At 39.1% G+C, this 24,175-nt stretch overlaps 1 protein-coding gene across 1 annotated transcript; it reads left to right on the forward strand.

The window, feature by feature from the left end:
- Window positions 1-286: 286 nt before the first annotated feature.
- BBOX1 (gamma-butyrobetaine hydroxylase 1) lies at window positions 287-23,491 on the forward strand. Its single transcript, XM_069018818.1, is given in 8 exon segments — window positions 287-508; window positions 2,621-2,735; window positions 15,034-15,232; window positions 18,631-18,736; window positions 21,113-21,247; window positions 21,249-21,304; window positions 22,017-22,183; window positions 23,331-23,491. Coding segments are annotated over 8 exon segments (1,161 nt in total).
- The last annotated feature ends 684 nt before the right edge of the window (window positions 23,492-24,175 follow it).

Below are 24,175 nucleotides of genomic sequence, written 5' to 3' on the forward strand. Positions count from 1 at the left end.
GGGGGAATCAATCTAACACTGTCCTTTTGCTGTACCGATTTCTTCAGTAATAAGCTGCTCTTCGTGGCGTTTTAGGAATTCCATGACAGTGTTCTCCCTCTGATGTTTTCAATATAGAACCCAAAAGGCGGAGGACGGTGGCTAACGCCTTGCTGGGGACCGGAGTCTCTGGAGACCAGGTGTGTTGCCTGGTGCTGGTGCAGAAGGGCTGGAATCCACTCACTGAGAGTACTCAGCCTTGTAGTCGGCATGCTGTGCCAGGGCTCCACACCGCTCAGCAGCTAGCATGAGCCCAGGGATACAGAAGGTGGAAGCTTTGAACGAGCGCCATTTCATCTGCGTGGAGTGGGAGGACGGAAGTGAGAGCAGCTACCCCTGCATCTGGCTGAGGGACAACTGCCAGTGTCCCCTCTGCTTCCTGCCCTCCGCCGGAGCGCGCAGGCTGCTCTTTGAGGATCTGGATGTGAACATCGTGGTGAAGCAGGTTCCTCTGGCAGATAGAAAAAAGGTATTTGAAGCAAACCATCATTCACATTGTTATGAACATATATTGTAGTATTGGCTTCTCACAAGTATTAAAGTAGATACTATATAATGTTAGAAATGCTTTTTGCTGTGTGGATGTAGTTTTCTTTCTTTTTAGCAAGAATGTTAGCAAGTGTGACCACGTAAGATAACCTCCAAGCCAACAGAGGATGAGGCCCAAGAAGCTGCTAATCAACACTTTGTCCAGAGAACAAAAGGGCCCAAAGGCTACTCTGCCCAGAGAATGGGGAGGCCAGGGGGGGCCAGAGCCACTATCACCGCTCTGCCCGGGTGGCCAAAGAGGCCAAAGCTGCAATCAGCCCTGACTCTCTAGAGAATTAAGAGATCCACCCTACTATCAACTCACACCTAGCAGGCCCAACCCCAAGAATCAAAAGAAATAAAACCGCAAAGCAGAAGAATACGCATGCTCTAAAAAGGCGGAACCAAGGAGTGGCCATGCAGAACAGCTCCTGGAAAAGTTTGAATATGCATAGAGAACAGACAGTAGAAATGGTATAAAAAGGACTAACCTCGAGCATCAAGTGTGCTCTTGGCAGAGTGCCAAGGCACCCGGCCATTACCTCTTTGCTTTATTTTATATGTCTCTTATTGTCTTTATATTAAACCCTTTAAATTCTCACAGGAGAGTGAACCTCGTTTTTCACAACCTTCTCGTGAAACTTGTCTAACAATGCTTACTAATCTAAATTTGAGACACTTCCAAGTTATACTCTAATCACAGTTTGCTTATTTGCAAACCTTACCAGGTATAAGCTTTTAGGAAAAATCCCAATTTGGGGAACTCAGATCTTTCTACCTTCATGTGAAACTTCACTTTATAGATGTCATGCAGAGACTGCATAAACCCAGGCTTCAGATGGTATAATATAATAATGCTTTTAAAAATTCTACCATATGCTTCTTCATCACTAGTTGTTGAAAATATAGACATTTCTTGGACATTTAATTACACTTACACTTTTCCCTCTCTTTATTCTTTAAGTAAATGGCTTGAAAATATGAAAAACATATGGCAAAAGGATGATGACCGTAATCCATAAAAAAAAATCAGCTCATTAGCAAATTTTCAATGTAAAATAAACTTCATCTTAGAGTGAACACTCAAACCAAAGTTGAATCCAATAATCAGAATTGGCCTAATGTCTGTATCCCTGTCTACTTATCTACATTAACATTTCTTCCTGAAAAAGTGAAGGTTATCAAGCAAGAGAGGATAGTGGCTGCCCTCTTTATGAATTTCAATCTTTCCTGATATATAAAAACTGAATATATTATTTATATTTTTTATGTTTTAAAAGCAGTATATGGCTCCTTTGGCAAACTAATTTCCATAATTTTACACTTAAAGATGTTTTAAACATATTGAATATGCAGCAGTCAACCCTGGGGCAGCCTTGCTGCAAGGGCAGTTTGCAAAGGCTAACCCATGTAGGAGTGTCTCAGCCACAGGGTAAGGGTCTCTGATGAGGAATTCTGGGATCCAAAATTGTAGACTACAAAGTTGTTAGATCTACAGTTGTAGATTGTAGACAAAATTAATGCAGTGTAAATTCATTATTTGATTAGGCAAATTAGGTATTGTCTGCTTCCACTTATATTCAGAAACTGATGAAAGCACAGCACAAATACTAAAATGATACTAGTGTTTTACCATCATGTGAATGAGTAGAATCGCCTGAATTGGGAATTGATACCTACTCGTTGGTGTTTTGCAAGATATTTTCGCTCTTCTGAGGTGGGGTGAAGTGCTCTCCCCAGTGATATGTGTCAGTTTTTACAATTCCCTTCTTCTATTAAGTGCTGCTCCCACAATGGAAACAGTCCACACAAACCAGCAAATTAGGTCATGGATTGAAATAAAAATGAGCATTTATAAAAAGTATCAGAATTTGAATGGTATTCAGGTTGGGTTTTCATTACTTGTTTGCTAACATGCTTCAGGGAAAGCTTAACTCTGATATTATTGATCTAAGTATTGCAATTTCTGCAGTGTCTAAGTTTTGTTGTTGTTCTAGGTGATGTTTTTTAAATTTTTTTTTTCTAAACTCCCCTTTTCCCTTTGTGTTGAAAGATCTCTATTACATGGCCTGATGAACACACAAGTGTATATGAAGCTGAGTGGTTGAAAAAATGATGCTTCTCTGAAGAAGCCAGAGCTGTAACGCAAGCAGATTTATTTTTACCAGGTAGGAATTAAATCCATGTCTGCCACGCTTATGTCAAATGCAAGGGTTTTGACACTGATAGTACTGGCTAGATGTGCCTGTATGAGGACCAGGTCTACCCAGCTGAAGCAGTGGCAACGACCCTTGGTGCCCAGTGCCAGGCTGTGTATGCATGACAGGAACCCGTGATTATCTTTTTCCTCTTCTATCTTCTATACCTGAGTATAGTACAACTATAGTATAAAAAGAGAAGTATAACTGATTGGGCTGCATTTACTTTCCTAAAAGCCTTTTTCTTTCCAGAAAGTATTAGAAGGTCTCACAAATGAACCATGGACCAGCAGTGGTCTGTGACTATGCAAGTGTATGAGTGCTGTTTAAACTATTTAAATTCTTCTAAATTTTTCTAAAAAGAAGGATAATTTGGAATTGCAAGGGAGTTACAACTGAAATAATTTTTTCCATTTTCATGGCCTTCTTGTTAAAAAGTAACTGTGTAGCATAGCAGTGTGTAGTGCTGAAGTTGAGGTTGTGTTTGCTTTGCTTCCCATGTGTATTTTAGTGGTAGGCTGTCTTTTGATTATGAAGTATTTTGTACAGCTGTCTTTGCAGCATTTACCCTGTACAAATCACTAACCCTTTTAAGTGAATAATTATAAACCCACTAGGTTTGGCATGATGCACATCATCATTCCTTTGACAGCCTTTAGACTGAGTATGAAAGTGTGAAAGCTTGCAAGATACCTGTGATTGCTCTTGACAGTGTTCCTGTGAGATCTGCTGTTGCAGAAAGCTGTGCATCTGTATTCAGTGCTAAGACAGTATCTGTTAAAATAGGACATTACTGGTTTAAAATTTAAATGATGAGTAATATTTCTATTCGTTTCAGTGGATGCTATAACAGACTCCTTATAGTTCAGAATGGAACTTTTTTCCCCTGGTAATATAAAAATTTATATTTACTTTAATTTTGGCAAAAATAAACTGTTGTGTTTACTATTTTGAAGAGTTTGGCATGCTTCCAGAGTGAATATGGTGAAGATACAAACCTTATTCAGGGAAACTAGACTTGATTTTTCAGGTAGTAAGAACTTTTATTTGTAAAAAATAATATGCTGTGAAAGCTAGCAGGATGTTTTGTAGCCTTCAGAGGGATCAAAGTAAATGGAACATTGCTTTAATTGATACCCAGACGAAATAATCTAGATCTCTGGTTGTGTTCATTGGCAAAGGTATTAATTACTGAGATTTCAATATTTCAGATGTAATGCTACTTTTTTCACCTATTATAAAGTCTTAACTGGCTGTGATTTGCCTTCACATGCATGCATTTGCACAGTGCTTACTCTTGGCATCTAAATACAGTGCATGTTTTAGAAGCTAGTTATCTCCTCTGCCACTGCTCTTCTCCATTGGAGCCATTCAGGGAAAAACATACACCAAAGATCTGTTTCATTCTTTGGGCAATGGCTCTTCAAATTCTGTTTCACATGGTAGGTCTGAAGAAATCATGTATATAAACATTACACCAGTTAACTGGCTTTTTTTAGTGGTGTCATTCAGCTCTTCCTCATATTCTCAGCTCTTCCTCATATTCTCAGACAAGCCCTGGCTCATTATGATTGACGCCTTCTTGCAAAAAAAAAGGGTGCAGCCTGTGCATTTGCTTGCTGGCTGCTAAAGATCTGTTTCTCATTGTGCATTGTGTTAAGTTTAGAACACACTTCCTTGTGGTCAGTGGAGCTGCACACTACAAATTACATGCCCTTAAGTAGCTAATCATATTCCAGCAGTATAGTGTTACAGACAATGATACGGAATGTCAGCCCTGTATGCTGGTTCAACAAAGAGGAACGCAAGCTCACCAGACTGCTGTAGTTAAAGGTTAACTTTCACTGCTGAGATTATCACAGCTGTGGCTAATTTTTTTTTCTTTTGCAAGTGGTTATTTGTTTTTAGTGTTGCTTTTTTAAAAAATGCTTTTTCGTCATAGTTTCTGATTCAAAAAATGTAGATGTCAGGCACTGTGTTAAACCCAAAAAGAAGAGTAGGTCAGATTTTCAGTGCATGATGAAGTGACTTTAAGTAGCTCTATGGCAGTATGTTAAGATTTCCCTTTTAAAACATTGCCAGATCCTATCCATGCAATATGCAAAATCAAAATCTGCTATTTGTGTATATCAAGGCTCATTTCAGCCCAGCTTACAAGATGCTCCCAAAAGAACAGCAAAAGAGCCATATTCTACTTCTACAGCTGTGGTGTCTCAAATATACTCTCCTTTTTCTTTCTGTTTACTTGAGTTCTGCCCAGCAGATGTCACAGGAATGATTTACCATGTCTGTAATTCAGATGCTGGGTGTAGTACAGGATGCTTGTGAGAGACACTAAGTAAGCCAGTATCCAGTACGAAACTTCACTGCATTTGCTGAGGTTAATTTTTCAACATGCTGGCATACCAACAGCAGGATGGGGTTGGGGTGGAAAATAAGATAACATCAAAATGATATTTTCCTGTTGGGTAAAACAGAAGATTCTGCAGAGCTAGTACGTAGTGGTACTTTATATTTTTGACCTTAGGTTAGGTTAAGGTTTCAACAGCAGTTTAAAGTTTCAGATGATGATAGTTCTTTAAAATGTGGTAATATGATAGTGGATATATATCCAGCTCCACAAAAGTTTGAATCAGGATGTTAACAGCATCAATGGTGTTTTCAGTTTCTCTGCTAGGCCCTGAGAGATGATGATTTTAGGAGGGTGAAGTTAAAAGTAGTTTTTTACTTAAAAAGTTTGGTCATCTGAATTTATCCTGCAGTAATAACTAATAAGAGCTTAACAACATGAGTTAGGCTGCCATATACATAACTCACAATACAACAAAAATACACTTGGCTTTCAACAAACATTGAAATATGTGATGTAGACAAAATAATTTTAGATGAAGTAATATTATCTAAGGTGTCTAGACTTTCTTATATGACTCCCGAAGTTTTTGATCTCCACTGTCCCAACCTGTGTAGTAAATGCTGGATAATTCCAAGTGTTTGTTAATGGATGCACACCATCTGCAGGTACTGGGCAAAGGGCATCTTCTCATTTTATGCAAACTCTAATGTAGTTATGACTAACCTGGTGTGATCAAGAAATGGGATTTTTGGTTTCTCTTTCTTTTTTCTGCCAAATTACTGTTCTGAAATTATTGAAAGAGGCATTAATTCTTTCAGAAGTGTTTCATTCTTCCCATTTTGAAAAGCACATAGATCTGGGGGCTTAGTAGTCATAATATAAAGTATCAATGAAGACACAAAATAGTTCTACAAGACTTCTTTTTATCCTGTATATTTTTCAGTTACATTTGCAGAGGAACCTGGACAGGTAGAGGGCCCTGGACAGGCTGGATAGACGGGCTGAATCCAACAATATGAGGTTTAACAAAACCAATTGCCAGGTCCTGCACTTTGGCCCCAACAATCCCCTGCAGTGCTACAGGTTGAGGAGAGAGTGACTGGACAACAGCCAGGCAGAAAGGAACCTGGGGTACTGATTGATGGCAGACTGAACATGAGCCAGCTGTGTGCCCCTGTGGCCAAGAAGGCCAACGGCATCCTAGCCTATATCAGGAATAGTGTGGCCAGCAGGACCAGGGAAGTGAGTCTTTCCTTGTACTCAGGACTGGTTAGATCACACCTTGAGCGCTGTGTCCAGTTGTGGGCCCCTCAACTTAGGAAGGATGTTTAGGTGCACGTCCAGAGAAGAGCAACAAGGCTGCTGAAGGATCGGGAATACAAGCCCTATGAAGAGTGACTCAGGGAGCTGCAGTTGTTTAGCCTGGAGGAGGCTCAGGGGTGACCTTAATGCTCTCGGCAACTCCCTGAAAGGAGGTTGTAGCCAGCTGAGTGTCAGTCGCTTCTCCCAGGCAACCAGTGACAGAACAAGAGGAGACGGTCTTAAGATGTGCATGGGGAGGTTCAGGTTGGACATCAGGAAGAACTTCTTCACAGAAGGGGTGATTGGGCATTGGAATGGGCTGCCCAGAGAGGTGGTAGAGTCACCGTGCCTGGAGGTGTTTAAGAAAAGGCTGGATGTGGCACTCAGTGCCATGATCTAGTTGACAAGGTAGTGTTTGGTCATAGATTGGACTTGATGATCTTAAGGGTCTTTTCCAACCTAGTTGATTCTGTGGTTCTGTGACACAAAGATTTTTAATTTGGCAACTGCAGCTATGCTGTGCAAGTGAGATCTAAGGCTGTCTAGACACTAATGACTCATTCCTAGCTTTCTTACCCCTTCAGCTTTCACAGCATATGTTGTAATATTTCTACTGTAGTACAAATGGAAGTTGTATTTACTGCCTTATGCAGTGGGAAAAAGTTCTGCTATGATGACATGATAAAACAATGAAGAGCTTGAGTGGGACCAGTTACCACCAGGAAATACTGGCAAAGAATACAGTCCCTGTGCAGTTCAGTACAGCTCCTTGATAGATTTTCAGGCTGAAGAGGTTTTGTGAATAAAAATGGGTAGAAAGTTCCTGTTGTTTGGTATGTGGCAGAATAACATGCCATGGGGGGCACAGCGTTTTCTCAGGCAGACTTTTAAAAAAATACTTTAAAATGGAAGAACGTAAATATCTTTATATCACAGGATCTTTTTTCGGTTCTCTTAGGTATGCTTTCCTGTCCCTTTTCCAAATAATTATGGACCTGGTAATCTGTCAGATTGTAAATATTGGACAACATATAGCATTTTCATCTGGAGCCAAGTTATAAGTGCTGCTTCTTTTAGTACAGACCTATGACTTGTCTCTCACCTATTGCTGTTGTGCTCACCTGGCTGTGATGGTCTCTGGGACCAGTCAGGAGAATTCCTTCACTGTTTTTTGTACAAATATGAATTGTTTAGAAGCAGTTCATGTGTATGTCAGACATAAGTGTTAGAAACTAGACCTCAGAACTATTGCAGCTACTAGAAGGATCAAAAGTGGCACTAGTATAGTTAAATTAAGCTCTAAGAGCTCTCTGGAAAAAAACACAACTACTAATATGTAAAGCATAAATATTAAAAAGTCTGCAGGAAATTCTGCGCTAAAGTTAATAATTTTCTTTGGGATATTTAGTATTAAGTGGAGTGGTCACATTCATATTACCACTTGGAGCTGTATGCAAGGTTTCAACTTCCAGTGTATTTACCATGGTGTCGTTACTTGTTGGGGTCTCCTCCCCCCGCCTGTAGCCCTGGGAGCCCTGAGGGCACAGACACACGGGGTTTCCCTGCCCCTGCTCAGCCTCGTTCCCCATTGGTTGGTTTGTGTTCCCCTGCGCAGGCAAAGGACCCTCGGGTGCTGACTGTAAGAGTCTCTCGGCAGAGCCCGGCCATGCGGCTGGGGAAATAAACATCTCTGAAACATCTAGCAAGAATCCGTCCGTATATATATGTTTCCTTTCCACGGGACTCCTGGTTTGATATAGGCGTGTTGCAGTATCCCCACTGCAACAGTTACTAGGTAGATTGGCAAGTGTCAAGGGGGAAAGGTTACTCCTGCAGTCGCTCAGAGGCTAAGCTCTTGACTGCATCAGCATCCCACTGAAGGGCTGGAAACTTGGAGCCTTTCTTCTCTGAAACATGAGGTTGGATTTATAAGCATACATGTACCAGCCTGCACCTTTAAAAAGATTAGACGAACCATTAAGGATGCTGGCTACACTTGCCACAGGGGAATTTATATGAGAAAAGAGAAACTTTGAGGAAGAATTTATGGCCTTGCAAGGCAGGATTGAACTGTATTTACCCTCTAGCTTTCTTCGTTTTGTTGGTGTTTGGGATTATTTTTGTTTGTTTGTTGGTGCTTTTAAAATGCAAAGTGGCTAAACAAACCAACAAAAAAGCTCTTCAGTTTTAGTAGCTGTTTTGGGAGTACCAGTGTAGAGTTCAGTTTCCTTGACACTTGTGGGAAACAGAGGAGCAGAAACTTCCACAAGCATTAGTGAGTTTGATTTACAGCACTGGAAAGAGCTTGGATTGATGTAATGGCAAAGCTATACAGACTTTAAGCAGAAGAATTATGAACCAAGGTTTCTATAGTTATAAGTAAGAAAATGTATTGGGTGATATGGTGAAGGGTTTTTAAGTATAGTAATGTGATTTTATAGTTTTAAGTTAAGAATGTAGATGTTATAATAGAAGTATATGTGTGTACGTGAGCTAGCAAGCCATTGGTTGTGAAACAAACGCATGCAGTAAAAAGTACCAAAGGTGATAGGTTATAGAGTCAAAACAAAATTTTGTGCTAATTGCTTATCGGACCAAAAAGTTATAAATTGCCATGTAACTCTGAAACCCATTACTTTCTCAGTTATGGCAAATTGTTACTAAAGCATGGCCTTTGGGACTGATGCCTTGTTGATTTTTAAGTAATAAATTGTGATAATCGTGATCGTCCCATCTCTTGGATAAGGCACCGACAGACACTTTGCAATTTCCACATTGTAGCAGTACTGTAAAGGTTAAATATCTCTTCAGTCAGTAGGCAATGTTATAGTATTATTCCCAAATACATTTCAGAGTCTGGCAAAGGCTAAATTCCCAGAAAAAATATTTCTCTTCAAGTTAAGTGATATGAGAAACATTTTGAATTTAGCTTTTGTCTCCCTTTGGCTCCATAGCTTTTTGGATGTGAGGCCAGATGACAGTTGCCAGTGCTGAGGGTCTGGTTGGGTGGAGGGTGAAATGGGTGGTTGTTCCACAGGCCAGCTGTAAGAGTTGACAGTTTTGTTATGCCAAAATCCAAGACACATCAGACTGCTATACTGAGCATGTGCTGTTTTGCAGTGCTGCGACAAAGCAGGTGTTTGTAACAGAAGCCAAAACCACCTGAAAACCCAACACCACAGCCCATGTCCGCTGCAGAAGGGTCATTCCATATTAGGTGAAACTTCTAGCAAGAACAATAGGCATTGGGAATTTGAACAAGAGGACACTACAGTCCATGTACCCTTGGAAGCCTAGGACTCCTGGAGCTGCAGTTCAATTCCAGGGGCATGTATTTATTTTCCAAAGGGACGAAAAATCTGTTGGTGTATTCCTTGAAATTCTACTTCTTGTTTCAGGAAGATTAGGAAAATATTTATTAGCAAGTCAGTAAGAAAACTAGGATGGAAAAGATGAAACTTAAAATGTTCCTTTAGTTTTCACATGGTTATTTACCTGCACTGTCTTTCAGGGGTATTCTTGGCAGTTCACACAACATACTTAAAGCTATTTTAATTTCTTAACTTCTAATAGAGAAAAGGGAAAACATTCATATTTTGTTTTTTCACCATCTTTCAAGTGTGTGAAAATATGTATATTAAGTTAAACAAAGTTGAGCAGTGAGTAGCTGACCATGGAGTGGTCTCAAAAAGGAATTTAATGAGGTTAGATTATCTTTCCTCAAGGCTTGTACTTTTTTTATTTTGTGAACATGTTAAAAAATTCAACAGCTTGTCTATCATACTGCAGCTTCTTTGAGACACAGGCAGAGTATAAAAGATGGTCTTTGTGGATAGCTTATATCTGGGCATGTGTGCTGTGATTCTTGGACCATGTCTAACTGGCCTTAGCCAAATGAAAGAGGAACACTAGTGGTTGAAAATTTTGTAACTATGTAGTGTCTGAGTTCAATTTTTTTTTAATGAGTACATTGTGTTTTGTGCTTCCTACCTGTCTCTATAAAGAGGTAAAAAAGAAGCCCCAAACCTGTGCTTCATATTTGTCTGAAGTATAGCTTGTCCCTGAGTCACCAGGTAAAATTACCCAGAGTTCTCAATTCTGAAGGCTCCTTGGAATTTGTAATAGTTTTTATTGGTCCTCTCCATTGAAGAGATGTTGGAATAAATAGAGATATAGGTGTTTTATAAGTGATGTCACCTGCATAATTTCTCAAATGTTTATATGGTCTCATTTGTAGTGTGTAATCTCTGTGATTGATGACTGGGCAAGTTATCTGAATATTAGCTAAAATACCAAGTAAGGTAGTTGTGATTTAAACAAAACAATTATTCTATATAAAATCTTTTCATGCTTTATAGTACACTCTTATAAGAATAGCAGCTTCAGACTAAATATATAAAAGCAAGGAAAAAAAGTATGTCTTTACTGTAAGATTAAAAGCTCTGATTCAATATTTAAGAGAATGCTTGACTTAAACCAGTAGTGTTTCAAGTTTTGCAAAAAACTAGAATCAATGCTAACTTTATGCAAAACAAAAAAAGTAAGAAATAGCATCTTTGTCCTTTTTACCCATTACTGTGCACCATCCTTGGTTTGAACGTATGTGTATGTTTGTGCATACAAGCCAGTAAACTTAAAAACTTAGGAGATGTTACAAGTGGAAATAAGGGAGAAGAGAACAAGAAGGCAGGCAGTGTTTCATTTGGGGAGTATCTGAAATACATCTTTGTTATACAGAAGAAAAAGTAATTACCCCACATCTATTTCTGTGTGTTACAGTATGGAGGGAGACAAAAGGCCCATTTATCTGTCCAAATGGTCTTTGGACAAATCTGGTACCAGCACTGCTTTTCAGATCAGGTGAGCAGATCACACCTCATTTCCTCATTCTGCAAGTCGACAGGTTCCATTATTCGTAGCCCACAAAAAGTCTGAAACATGTAAGACCCAAAGTAGCTATGAAGGAGCCTGTAGAGTCCTAATCACCAGGATATTTTGCTTCTGTGCTTAGCTGAGCTGCAGCAGTCGACAGCTCTGAGATGGCTGCCAGTCTCTGGCATCACAGCTAGCCCAGCTGAGCCCAGCTGGAATCAGAGGACAGGACAGAGTGCTGTTGGGGTGGGGGGTTCTAAAGGCTTACGTGCTCTCTGTTCAATGATAAAATGATTTTTTACTGTGAATTACTGTTGAATACACTGAGTGAATGTTTTGGGTAGTGGCAAGTAGTGTGTGTGGTGAAAGCAGGGCAGAAGTTCATGAGGCAACTGGCACGGGGCACAGCTCTGTAGAGACTGGATGCTTGGTGGCTTGTGTCTCTCTGGTCTGGGCCATCCCTCCCCTCAGCAACTTTTGCTCCAGACAACCTTCATGAAATAGAAAAGACCCACTGCTTCCCTGGAGTAAGTTGCCCAGAGAAGGTGTGGATGCCCAGTCTGTGGAAGTGTTCAAGGGCAGGTTAGATGGGGCTTGGAGCAACCTTGTCTACTGGAAGGTGTCCCTGCCCATGGCTGGGGCATTGGAATCAGCTGATCTTCAAGGCTTCTTCCAACCCAAACCATTCTGTGATTCTATATTCTATGATAAGCACTAGTATAAGTACAAGGGAGAAAACAATTACCAGTGATGCTTTCTAGCAAGGCAGCTTAATAAAAATTATATCTTGACCTAAGATGCATTTGCACTGGAAACCTGTAGTAGTTTCAGGTTACATGTACTAAGGGGGCTTACAAGTGCAATTTGTAACAATAAAATCACTACGGACTCCGCATAGCAGTTTTCTTTCAGCTGCACGTGCAGCCATTTTACTTGCCTTTAAAATCTGTACTATTTTAAAATCCCTATGTACAAACAAATAAAGAAAAGACCAAGATGGATTCAGTGGTCCAGGTACACCATACAGTATTTTTGGACATTCTCTGGAATTCTATCAACTGCAGAAGAAAATCACTATTATTTGTAACAGATGTGACCCACAACTGTAGCTTCCAGTGTCCTCTGCCAGTAGCACAGAAAAATTAAATGAAAGGTAACTGTATTAATCACTGTCAGGCTCCAGAAAGTGTCGTGGTGAGAAGCTGTGCTTTGGGCTCCATGATTAATATCCTGCCTTTTTCCTTTCTACTTTACTCTTCCCTTGAGTTCTTGGCTGAATACACTAGAGCCATTAAAGCTTAGATGATATCGGTTTCAGTGTTGTTTAGCAAAATTGGTCCCTGCAACATTAATTTGAGGGAAAGAAATGGGGGTTGAATGGGGAGGGGTGGAATGACCTTTTATTATTTTAACTTGATCTTGGCCTATGACATTGAGCTCAAAAGAATGAATCATGGGGTTTAGTTGTTATGTGGTTTGGCCTGCACTAATGAATGGCTACAGCACTGCCTTTTATTGGAGGATATTCATTTGATTTTGGCATATGTTTCTGAAAATTTTAAAATAGACGTTATGAGAAATTTTAAACAGATGGTTAGCAAAGTACTAGCTTCTCCACAGAGACAAATTATCAGAGTTCTTTTCCTGAATCTCCTGTATGCTACTGGTAAGATATGAACATTATACTTTTCACTGGTTTAGGGGTTTGATACCTTTTAGTCTTTGTTGAAGCTTTTGGCAGATACTGCCATAGAAAACCTCAGACCAAATAGTTAAGGTTTAACAAAGTTACAAGTAAGTGAAACACACCTAGTAAGAGTTGCGAGGGACCCCCAGTGGTAGAGTTCCTCCAGCTGTGCTCTGGGATCATAGAATCACAGAATGGTATGGGTTGGAAGGGGACCTTGAAGATCATCTTATTCCAACCCCCCTGCCATGGGCAAGAACACCTTTAACTAGACCAGGTTGCTCAAAGCCCCATCCAACCTGCCCTTGAATGCCTCCACACTTTCCCTGGGCAACCTGTTCCAGTGTCTCACTACCCACCGTTAAGGCACCCTGAAGCTTTTTTTTTTCAGACTGAACAATCCTAATTTTCTCAGCTTTTCCTCATATGAGAGGTGCTTTGTCCTTCTGATCAATTTGGTGGCCTCCTCTGGACTCACTGCATGAGTGAGAGCTTTAGACAACCCCTGCCTCAGACTTAGATTTTTGTCAGCAGCTTAACTTAGGTGACCCACACCTAAATTGCTCTGGCTCACAAGTTCTTAAGAATGGCTGATTAGATCTATTATGAAATGAGTTATTTATTAAATAGATGGGAGATTAACAGACAAAAGGCCTTAAACAGAATTACTTACTATGCAGTATAAAACAAAAGAACTACTAGTAGATTACATAAAACAGTGCACGACATAAAGGTACCTATATTATAACTAGCAAAGTGATAGTCTAGATTAGGAATCAGTGTAATTTATCACTGAACTGTCGATAGTGTACACAGAGTCCTTTCATTCAACCCTTGAGAGAGTAATCACAAAGCAGGCATCCCAAACTTTGGGGAGAAGACCCCACACATTTCCAGGGAATGAGCAGAAAACTTCTGCTTTGTGAAAGTATGGTGTAGTTTTTATAGTTTTTCTATAAAGTGGGGTGTCTGTCAGTCAGAAATTCTAGCTTATCTTTCCACATCTGCATCCACAGCAAGATGTTTATTGTCAACTGGGAATGGTAATCCCATGGTGCTGAAATAACTCATTAACTCAAAACAAGCTGTCCTGATGGAGTTATTTCACCAATTAGCAAACTTGTGTGAGAGGCGAGATGCCCTGAATTACTGCACCAGCTAACAAGCAACAGATAAGTTCTTAAGGGCAGGGGGCATGCCCTGCTACACTCCAACAGGTCAATGTCCTTCATGTCTTGGAGACCCCAGGGCTGGATGCAGTACTCCAGGTGGGGTCTTAGCAGAGCAGAGGGGCAGAAAATGAGTGGGCATGAAAAGTGTTTCATGGACATAGGCAAGGGAAACTGAAACCACTGGCCTCGGGTTTTAAGAAGCTTCTTCACAGAGCTCTGCGTGGACCAGCATGGTCCCAAGCCACGAGTTCGATCTCAAGTAACCCCCACAGACTTATTGGTTGACCTCAGGTAACCCTAGCACAGTCCCAACTGATCAGTTTGTCCTCAAGTGATCCCATAGGCTAAATGGTTGACATCACACAACTCCAGCATTGTCCAAACTCATTTGACCTCAAGTAACCCTGCAGGCTAATTGGTTGAACTCAGGTAACACTATCATGGTTCCAAGTGACGAGTCTGAACTTGAATAACCCCATGAGTTGACCTATGAGGGAGGTCTCAGGGTGCTCCATGGTTTTGCACCCATGATAAGAAGCTTTCAAAGCAGTCGTATTTTTAGGTTTTCACTCTTGTGGCTCACCAGTACAGGCCGAAAACTGAATACACACATTTCTGATGCACTGTTAACAAAAAATACTCCTTTCAAACTGTCCTTTCATTCAACTTCTGACCTAAAATTTTGAAACTGCAGTGTCTTGCTGAATTTCATCATGTTTGCTTGTCATCCGTGCAAACTCAGGGACCCCATCTGAGGTGGTTTGCAGAAATGAGGGATATTCACAAATACATAGAAATCCCACTAGCTTCCGGCTTTGATTGTGTCCTGAGTTTTGATGCTAAAACAGCTAAGGTCTTGTTTCTCTATTTCTTCCCTTTCAGAAGGCCAGTACTGGGGCTTAGACCTTCAACTTCCCAAAATACCTTTTGAAGAAATCACGTTAAATGATGAAAGTGCATACAAGAGGTTGTGTACCCTAAAGAAAGTGGGAATTGTTCTACTGACAGGAGCTGCTACAAGGCAGGGAGAATTGATTAGACTTGGCCACAGGATTGGGTTCCTGCGCCTCACATTTTATGGGTGAATTTATTTTATAATATCTTCGTTGTGCCAGTGTTGTAATCACCTCTAATGTTCTTCATCTAAGCTTGCTGTATCTGTGGATTAATTTATTAAGGCAAGGTGTATGTTTTTTTCTCTCTATATTAGAAAATTTGGCATCAAGTTTTTATACTGTCACAGGTAGGGTATTTAAAGAAGAGCAGCAATAACATTAACTGCTGAAAGAAGGAAAAGTGCCTGAAAACATGTTGTGGAATATAGGATAACAGTGAGATAGACTTACTTATCTATACTATGGAACAAAACAAAAAATCCCTAATCTAGTCCCCTTCTGAACAGAGAAAGTTATCTGTTCTGAAACTTTTGCTTAGTCTGATTTTGAGTCATGGATATAGGTAAGACTTAGATGATGGTACTGTGTCCCACATCACCAAGAAGATGGACTGAGTATCCATTTCCCTGCTTGCACCAGTCTGCTCTGGAAAGCCATAACCAATCCCAACAAGCAGAGTTCAGCTTGAAAGAGGGCAAGTAGGCACTTGTAAATTATCCTTTTGATGCCAAGAACTGGAAAACTGAAACTCTACCTCTGTAAGTGCCTACTAAATGAGTAGACAATGATGATGGCAACTTACATCTTGCTGAGCTGAGTCAGTGACCTCCATCTAACTAAGAAGAAATGTTTGTAGCTAATATTTATAATAATTTTCACCTCTGAAACAGAAGTTCATTTCTTACTTGCATCCAATTCTGGAGTGGCTTTTACAACTGTAATAAAATAATAACTTTGGGTAATTTCCTTGCCGTTTCACTGGGAGCCAAATACAACGCCTACAAAATACTATAAATAAAAGGATAAACTTGGAATTGGCAAACTTGCCAAATAAAACATTACCTCAACAGGGCCCTGCAATTTAAACTGAAATGTAACAGCAATGAATATAATTCTGACACATGAAAGAAAAAAGCCTTTTTTCTTGTCTAGATGTCTGCTTGGTGCGACCTCCCTAAACTGTCATTGCTGTAAAAAGTGGAAACATTCTCTGTATCAGCCATATAACAACATCAAGAGTGTTCACATTTTTAAATTAATCTTTTTCTTTCTATTATGGAGACCCAACTCCATTAACAAAGTCTCCAGTCATACCACAATTCGTTTCTCCAACTTCTCATGCCCTAGACCTTGTGTTCCTCCTCTGTTCTGAAGCCTTGTCCAGTGCTTGGTGTGGTGGGAAGTCCTTTCTTTGGGGCTCCAGCACTCCCATGAAAACAGCCAATCCATCAGTATCTCCTAGAGGGCTTCAGCGTCAAGATAAGGACATGTGTTCCAAATCTCATATGAATGAGACATAGACTTTTAATGAAGTGTAAGACCAAATAATTCAAATGTGGCTTCAGTTCCTAGTGCTGCACTTTTGCAGGGCTAAGGATGTAACAGACAGCTTGGTTTTCTAGTGATGAACACTGAGCTCATGTTGCTATCTAAAGCAAAAAATTGCTACACCTGCTTGGTGTCAATCTTCCTCCTCTATCAAACAGCCTGAACAATTGGCTTTGAAATCTGACCCTAATTACTAAACCATAAACCATTCCAACCCACTTTGCTCTCCCTAAGGTCCAAGAGTCTCTTGACACTACCCTTATTACCTGTGCACCCAACATGGCGAAGTTGATACTTCAGCTCATTTGAGACTTAGACAAAGTGAGTCTGATTTTTCCATATTCCATGCTGAGCTCCCTGTTAGCATCTTTGACTTCAAGTCAGTAACTTGGGCTTTGACCAAAGCTCCCTGTGTGGAAGGAAAGCTCCTGGGGAGCAGCATCCCTTGCAAATACTGACAGCAGAAAAGCAATGACTGCTTTTGCAAAAGCTTATAATGATTCTATAAAGTATTATCACTCCAGTAATTTTATGTATTTCACATAAATGAGACAATTAAAATGTGTTAAATTGTTTTAAAACCATCAAGTGACACCACAGCCTATTAAATTAAAGATGGAGCAAACCTAGCTGCCTTGAGCACTAATTACAAGAATGATATAAAGGGGCTATTTTTTGGCTGTCAAACTGGGAACTGTGGAAGTGTGGTTGAAATTATCATACTTGAGAACTGAGGTCGTGTGCTGATGAATATGTGCTGTTTTTCAAGTAATGTACTGATGAATATGTGCCATAGCAAATAATAAAAACTGTTTCTCCCAGGCAGTTAAACACATTTGCAAATATTCAAGGGGGTTTTCCCTCTGGCAATTGCAGAAATTTAATTTTAGTATTTTGTATAGTTTCTATACTAAATACCACTCCTAGAACAGCAGCGTTTATATACTGTATGTAAATAATTTCATCTGCCTGTTCTTTAGCCTATTTTCTTTTTAAACTACTTTAAGAAGTAAAGCTAGGCACACATCATCTGAAACATATTTGGTCTATAGTATTCCACAAGGGAAAATGAGTTTCATAATTTCTTTTCAGTCACTTATGTGCCTGCAATTATATGGACTCTGCATGGTAAATTACACTTTTCCAGACAAATGTCTGGATCTATAACATGCATCTGCTGAGGACTGTTTTCAATCATGTGAACTTTGTGTAAACAAAACCTGTGGTTCTTGGTCTGAAATTTTCCTGTGTGGTGTGTCGCTCAAAACACATTTTGTCTGTGCAGCAACGTGAGATATTCATGTCTTTGTCATATAGCTGTGACACTCTTTTCACTGCAGTTGTCACAAAACTTTTTTACTGAATTTTGCCAAATTCCAAGACAGAAACTATATCATAAAATAAACAAAGCTAGTTCTCAAAAAGAAAGTCATAGAAAGGGAAGAAGTTTCAAAGTCTTTCATCAAGATATTTTTCCTCCAGTAGCAAGTCTTCATCTTACAGGAAAGATACACCTATAAAGGATACTCTATATTTCATAAGATTATAAAGCCTTAAAAATGACTTCTGGGGAAAGTTACATGGCCTTTAACAATTTTGTATTTCATTGATAAAGGGCTCCATATGGCAGAGGGAAAGTGGAAGGTTGATAAAAGAAATGGGCCAGCTTCTACTTGCTTATTTCTGAAGCATCAGTACTAAGATGATGATTTCTACTGGCAGAAGCCTCTTGGTTAGCGTCTTCAACTGGCCTTTGCATTCAGCAAAGTGCGGCCACTGGAAAGCCATTGTTCTTCTAGGTGCTACCCTGGTGCCAGCTGTCCCTTGGCACACGGAAGTTTATCTAGGACTGCTGAAATAAAGCTCTGTTGGGGTGGAGGGACTGCTAAATCCTTATTTCCTTATAATGTTACAATATTTTCATGTTCAAAGATAAAATTACTCTTTTACTGTGATTTCACAGTTTCAGTGTATACTGTCTGGCATGCTGGCTGGCTGTTCTAACATGTTTTCTCTTTTCTCTTTCATTATAAAGACCAACTTGGCAAGTGCAGGACAAAGCAGATGCTAACAATGTAGCTTATACAACTGGGAGACTCTGTTTTCACACTGATTACCCTGTTCTGCAGCATTCACCTGGGGTAAGTTGAATCTACTGAGCTTTTCACCCCACAAAAGGGGAAAGGGAAATGTTTCTATAGTGTGAAATATGGTTAGTGATCACTGGCTCTGAATTTTGTCTTAAAAGAGCAATGTAAAAATAACAAGATATTAACCTGCATATGGCAATCTATATACACATGGATATGCAATTTATACAGTATGATGTAAATTCAGTGTAAATCTCCTATATATCCTGTAATTTTTAAATTAAATTCACAAAGTATTGAAAATATTACCATATGAGAAAACTTTAGGGTCCTTTATATGCTTTGAATACTGTTCTCATTATTTCACAAAAGTTAGGTGTCTAAATGCTATAGTCAGGTTGTGACATTTAAGGACTCATCTGTTCAGCTCAGGAGGGGAACAGAGAAAGAAATATGATTAAGATAGTATATTCTGTTTTCTGTGAATTGATGCAAGATAAACACTTGTTTGTCCTTTCCTAACAGACAAAAAACCAGGGCCATTCTGTAAAACTGGACAACCACAGAAAATATGTTTTCTACCAGTCCCTGTCACATCAAAGTGTAATCCACATAAATCACATAATTCCAGAGAACTGGAAAGTAGTAGGAAAAGGTACAAAGGAACACAGAGAACCCTGGAAGAGTTGCACCTATAAAACTTTCTCTTCTCCTGTTGTGGAGTATTCTGTTGTTTCTGTATTTAAACAAAAAGCCAATGTGATTTACCCATAGGGAAGTACCAAATACTTCACAATAAGATTATCTTTTCATCATTTAGATACTGTTCATTGATGTGGAGTAAGAATGGAATAGGGCTTCATTAATAGAGAGCAGATGTGAATTAGCTCGCTGTCCTGTCTGCGCCAAAGCTCATGCTCTGCTATGAAACATTAGAAAAAGAGCGTAAACTTTTTCATTCAAACGTGCTTGTAAGAAATAAAAGTATTAAAGTACATTGAAATGTTTTTGAACATTGTCCAAAATGCAGTTTTCTATATATATCTAGTTATTACACAATATTTGAACTCTTATGTCATATTTATTAAAAATATTTGGACATGTTCTTAAAGGATGATGATTAATTTTAGAACTATCCCATAAAAATTGGTTTAGGAATTCCTAGGACCATAATACAACTTACATTACTGCAGCCCTCCTTATCAGGGCCAAGCTGTGCTTACCTTGCACAAGGCCAGCTGTGGCCACAAAAGAAAAGAACTTGTTGCCTTGTGCTCCCTTCAGTGGGCCCTTTGCCCCTGCCCACAGCTTCAGTTTCCACCTTCATCACCATCAGCAAGGTCTGCAGGTCCAGCTGCTAAGGAGAACAACCCCTGTTCCAATCCTCTTTCCCATCCTGAGGGCTTTTTTTGTTTGGTTGGGGTTTTTGGTTGGCTAGCTGTCTGTTTATTTGGTTTTGTTGTTTATTTGTTTGAGCTTCTGTGTTTGTGGGGTGGTTTTTGTTTGGGTTTTTGTTGTTTTGGGGTCTTTTGGGTTTGGGGGATTTTTTTTTTTTGTTTTGGTTGGTTGGTTGGGGTTTTTTGTGGGTTTTATTTTTGTTTGGGGAGGGTTTGTATGGGGTTTTTGGTTGGTTGGTTTTTTTGTGTTTTTATTCATTTGTTTGTTTGCTTGCTTTTGGTTGTTGTTGTTGGGAGTTCTTTTGTTTTGTTTGGTTGTTTTGTCTCCTAGTGGTCTCAGAAATAATTCACCATCATGGAAGGGCCAAGTCACAAATGTAACAACATTTGATATGACAAGTGTATTTTGTGTCATTTGCAGAATAAGCAATTACACTTTGTGTGATATCTAGAGCCACAGGGAGTTTTACTGCTTGTGTCAGCAGCTCAGATTTAGAACCATTGCAACCTAGAGCCCAGTTTAGGCTTTCTGCTCCATCTTACACCTTGGCAAATTCATTCTAAAGTGAAATAAAACTGTCTTAATCTTACTTTATCACAGAGACAAGCCTTCTCTGACAGCCACCTTTTCCCCTCTATGAGTGAATAATTCACATCAGGTTTTGTTTCTGCAGGACAAAGCTAATACGTGTTATTGAGATAAGACTGAAACACATTTAAAACTATGTGACTGCCACAAAGAGGGACTCAAAGGAAAGAAGCAAGACCACTTTGCCACTGACTCACAGATTGCAAGCATTAGAAGATACCCCAAATGGGATGGATTTATAAACATGCTGTTTTAATTTTCTGCCTTTGTGATACTTGTGGCAGGGCATTGTGAAGCTGCAGTAAATGAGAACTCAGTCTGTCACTGGGGAAAAAAACCCAACCAGAATAAAAGAACCACAGATGTGAGACAACTGATACTAATAAACTGTTGAATATGCAAGCTAATTTTTTTTTTAAATGAGCTGTTAATTCATTCCAGGTTCAATTTCTTCATTGTATAAAGCAAACAGCTGCAGGAGGTGAAAGTGTAGATGGATTTCATGTATCCAATGAGCTGAAGAAACAAAATCCTGAGGCATATCAGATCCTGTCCTCTACTGCTGTGGACTACACTTGATGTTGGGGTGGATTACTGTGATTTTGCTGTGCACTGTAAACAAAGGATTATAGAGTGAATAGTTTCAACAACATCCAAAAAGAAAATCCCTCTCGTGTTGTGGATTACATGTTGGTAGGAGACGGTCTGCTCCTGCCACCTTGTGGGAAAACACTGGTTTAACTTGGTCTGTAGTTCTAGGTTTAAGTGGGTTTTTTTGGTTTTTTGGTTGGGATTTTTGTTTAGTTTTTTGGGGAATGTGTGACTTGTTCTGTGCATTGTACCACTTACTTGGTTTTTGCCACACACAAACAAGAAGTGGTGGTAATTAGAGTAACTCCTAGGCACAGGCATGGGTTAGCAGCAGCCAAATCTGTTACTAAATGCCAGCCAAGGTACATAAATATCATGCCAAAGAGAGGTCATAATTTGAAACGTTCAGATTAAGAATTATATACTATCAAAAGTTGAAATGCAAATGTTCATATTCTTTTCTGGTTTTAAAAATTTTATGATTTATAAAAAAAAGTTTACCATTAAAGAGTGTATAATATGGATTTTTGAGCAAATTAAGTGTCTATACTTTCTCCTGATTATCCTTTTTCCTAGTTAGGCTTAATTAGCAAAATCCATTCCAATAACAATCTGAATTTTACTGTAGAAACACACTGATATTCCAGCAGGAGAGTTCAGTTGTTGTTTAATCATCTCGAACTGTTTCAGTAACAACAGAACACATTCCTTTTTCTTTTTCCTTTCCTTTTTTCCCCTTTCCTTTGTTTCATAGCATGGATTCCAGAGGCCAAGCAATTCGCATCAATTATAATAATGCAACAAGAGACAAGGTGTTTGACATACCAGCTGAAAAAGTGAGGCCATTTTATGCAGCTCTAAAGGAATTTAATGATTTATTAAACAGTGCAGAACACAAGTTTACTTACAAGCTGAAACCAGGTCAGTAAGTTGCTTCTCCTCGCAACAGTTTTTCACGTTTTTCCTGACAGTCAAAACACTTGAACGTTGTTAGCACTAGTGCTGAGAGGAACTTCAAATCTTTCTATCATTTATTTCATTTCATTTCATACTGCATTCTTACATTCATCTCATAGATTTCTTTTGCATAGTTACACTATAAAGAAGAAAAAATGGCAGGGGGGAGTAGTCTACCTATAGATTAGTCGAATGTATCTTTATACTAAATCCAAAACAGTATTTTATGCTACATACCATATTGGAAATTGATGTATCAATAGCACCACAGATGGGAAATAACCATGTGTGATATCATGTGTTGCCTTAATCTCTGTTATTTCATTCCTCAGCATTAAAATAAAGATATGAATCTCTCAAGAGATGTTACAAAAGTAAATTCGTTGGTGTATCTGACTGCCTCATGTACTATGGTACTTGTGTCTTTAAAATATCTGTGAGGAAATTAATCTCTCTCCATTGGAAACATGCAATAAAATAATGGGGAAGATCACATAAATGGAAAAACAAAGTGCCTTACATTACATTAGTGACATTAATTTTGTTGATGAACACATCAAAATTGTGGTAGAGGGAATGGGGAGAAGATAAGAAAGACTGTGAGGTTATTTAATTCAAGATTTATCATAATGGTGGCACACAAGGGAGAAAAATTAAATTGGTATTCTAGCATTAATTATGTGATTTCCTAATTTTCAATGTCTTGACTTTGTTCTCATAAAATTCTCTTAACAGGGATAGTATGTATGTGTATAGTACAAATAGTACTAGGCTGATCAAACAAAAAGTATCCTAGTGGCTTTCACCCATTTTATTTATTTCACCTGTGTGGATTTGCTGTAGTTGCCTTTCTCCTCAAGGCTTTATTTTCTCAGTGTGGACTCCTCTACCACTCTGCTTTTTAACTCCTCATTATATAAGAAATGAAAGAGATGTCAAAAGGGAACTGGCCTGTACGGTTGAGAAATTTAAAATTACTGTGTTGTTGCTGTGTATCTGAGCTACTTAAAATTATTGCTCCCTAGCTGTTGATATGAATTTACCTCCTTTTTTTTTTGAAGGAATCAACCATAACATTCCAACTACTGAGTTTTGTGCAATCTCTTTATAGGAGACATAGTGACATTTGATAACTGGCGTGTGCTTCATGGTCACCAAAGCTACCCATCATGTTCAGAAGTGACACGTCACCTGAAAGGTGCCTATGCAGACTGGGATGTGGTCATGTCAAGGCTCCGGCTCCTTAGGAAAAGGGTCCTGAATAGGGATTGAGCTTTCTTACAACTAGAATGAGCAAAACATAGGTTATCTAACCTCAGTGACAGCAGCAATTTTATAAAAATAAGTCTTTTCAGAAACTAACATCACTTTTGACAAGGGCTTGTTGTAGAACCAGGGTAATGGCTCTAAACTGACAGAGGGTAGGTTTTGGTTAGATATTAGGAAGAAATTCTTTACTGTGAAGGTGCTGAGGTACTGCAACAGGTTGCTCAGAGAAGCTGTGGCTCCCCAATCCCTGGAAGTGTTCAAGGCCAGGTTGGGTGGGGCTTGGAGCAACCTGGGATAGTGAAAGGTATCCTTGCTTATGGCAGAAGGGGTGGAATGAGATTGTCTTTAAGGTCCCTTTCAACCTAAACAATTCTATAATTCTATCATAAATGTATTTTTTATTTCTATAAGCTAAGAATTTCTATGTTGTTCATAACAATTTAAGATTTATCTATGCCCTGGTCTTTGAATCTAGGAAATAAATTGACACATCTGTAAGTTTATGTGCTTTTTTAAAATCAGTGTGCAAAGTGGCTTGAAAGATTATCACTTTACTTCACTGACTGGGGATCACAATGCCTTCCTTTGCCTCTACATATCTACTTGCCCTCCCTAGAAAGCTTGAAAGGTAAAATGAAAAACATACTATTAACTAAATTTTGTTATGAACGGCACCTTCCTCTATTT

Source organism: Aphelocoma coerulescens, chromosome 5, assembly GCF_041296385.1.
Source record: "Aphelocoma coerulescens isolate FSJ_1873_10779 chromosome 5, UR_Acoe_1.0, whole genome shotgun sequence".
In the NCBI taxonomy this organism is placed as follows: Eukaryota; Metazoa; Chordata; class Aves; order Passeriformes; family Corvidae; genus Aphelocoma; species Aphelocoma coerulescens.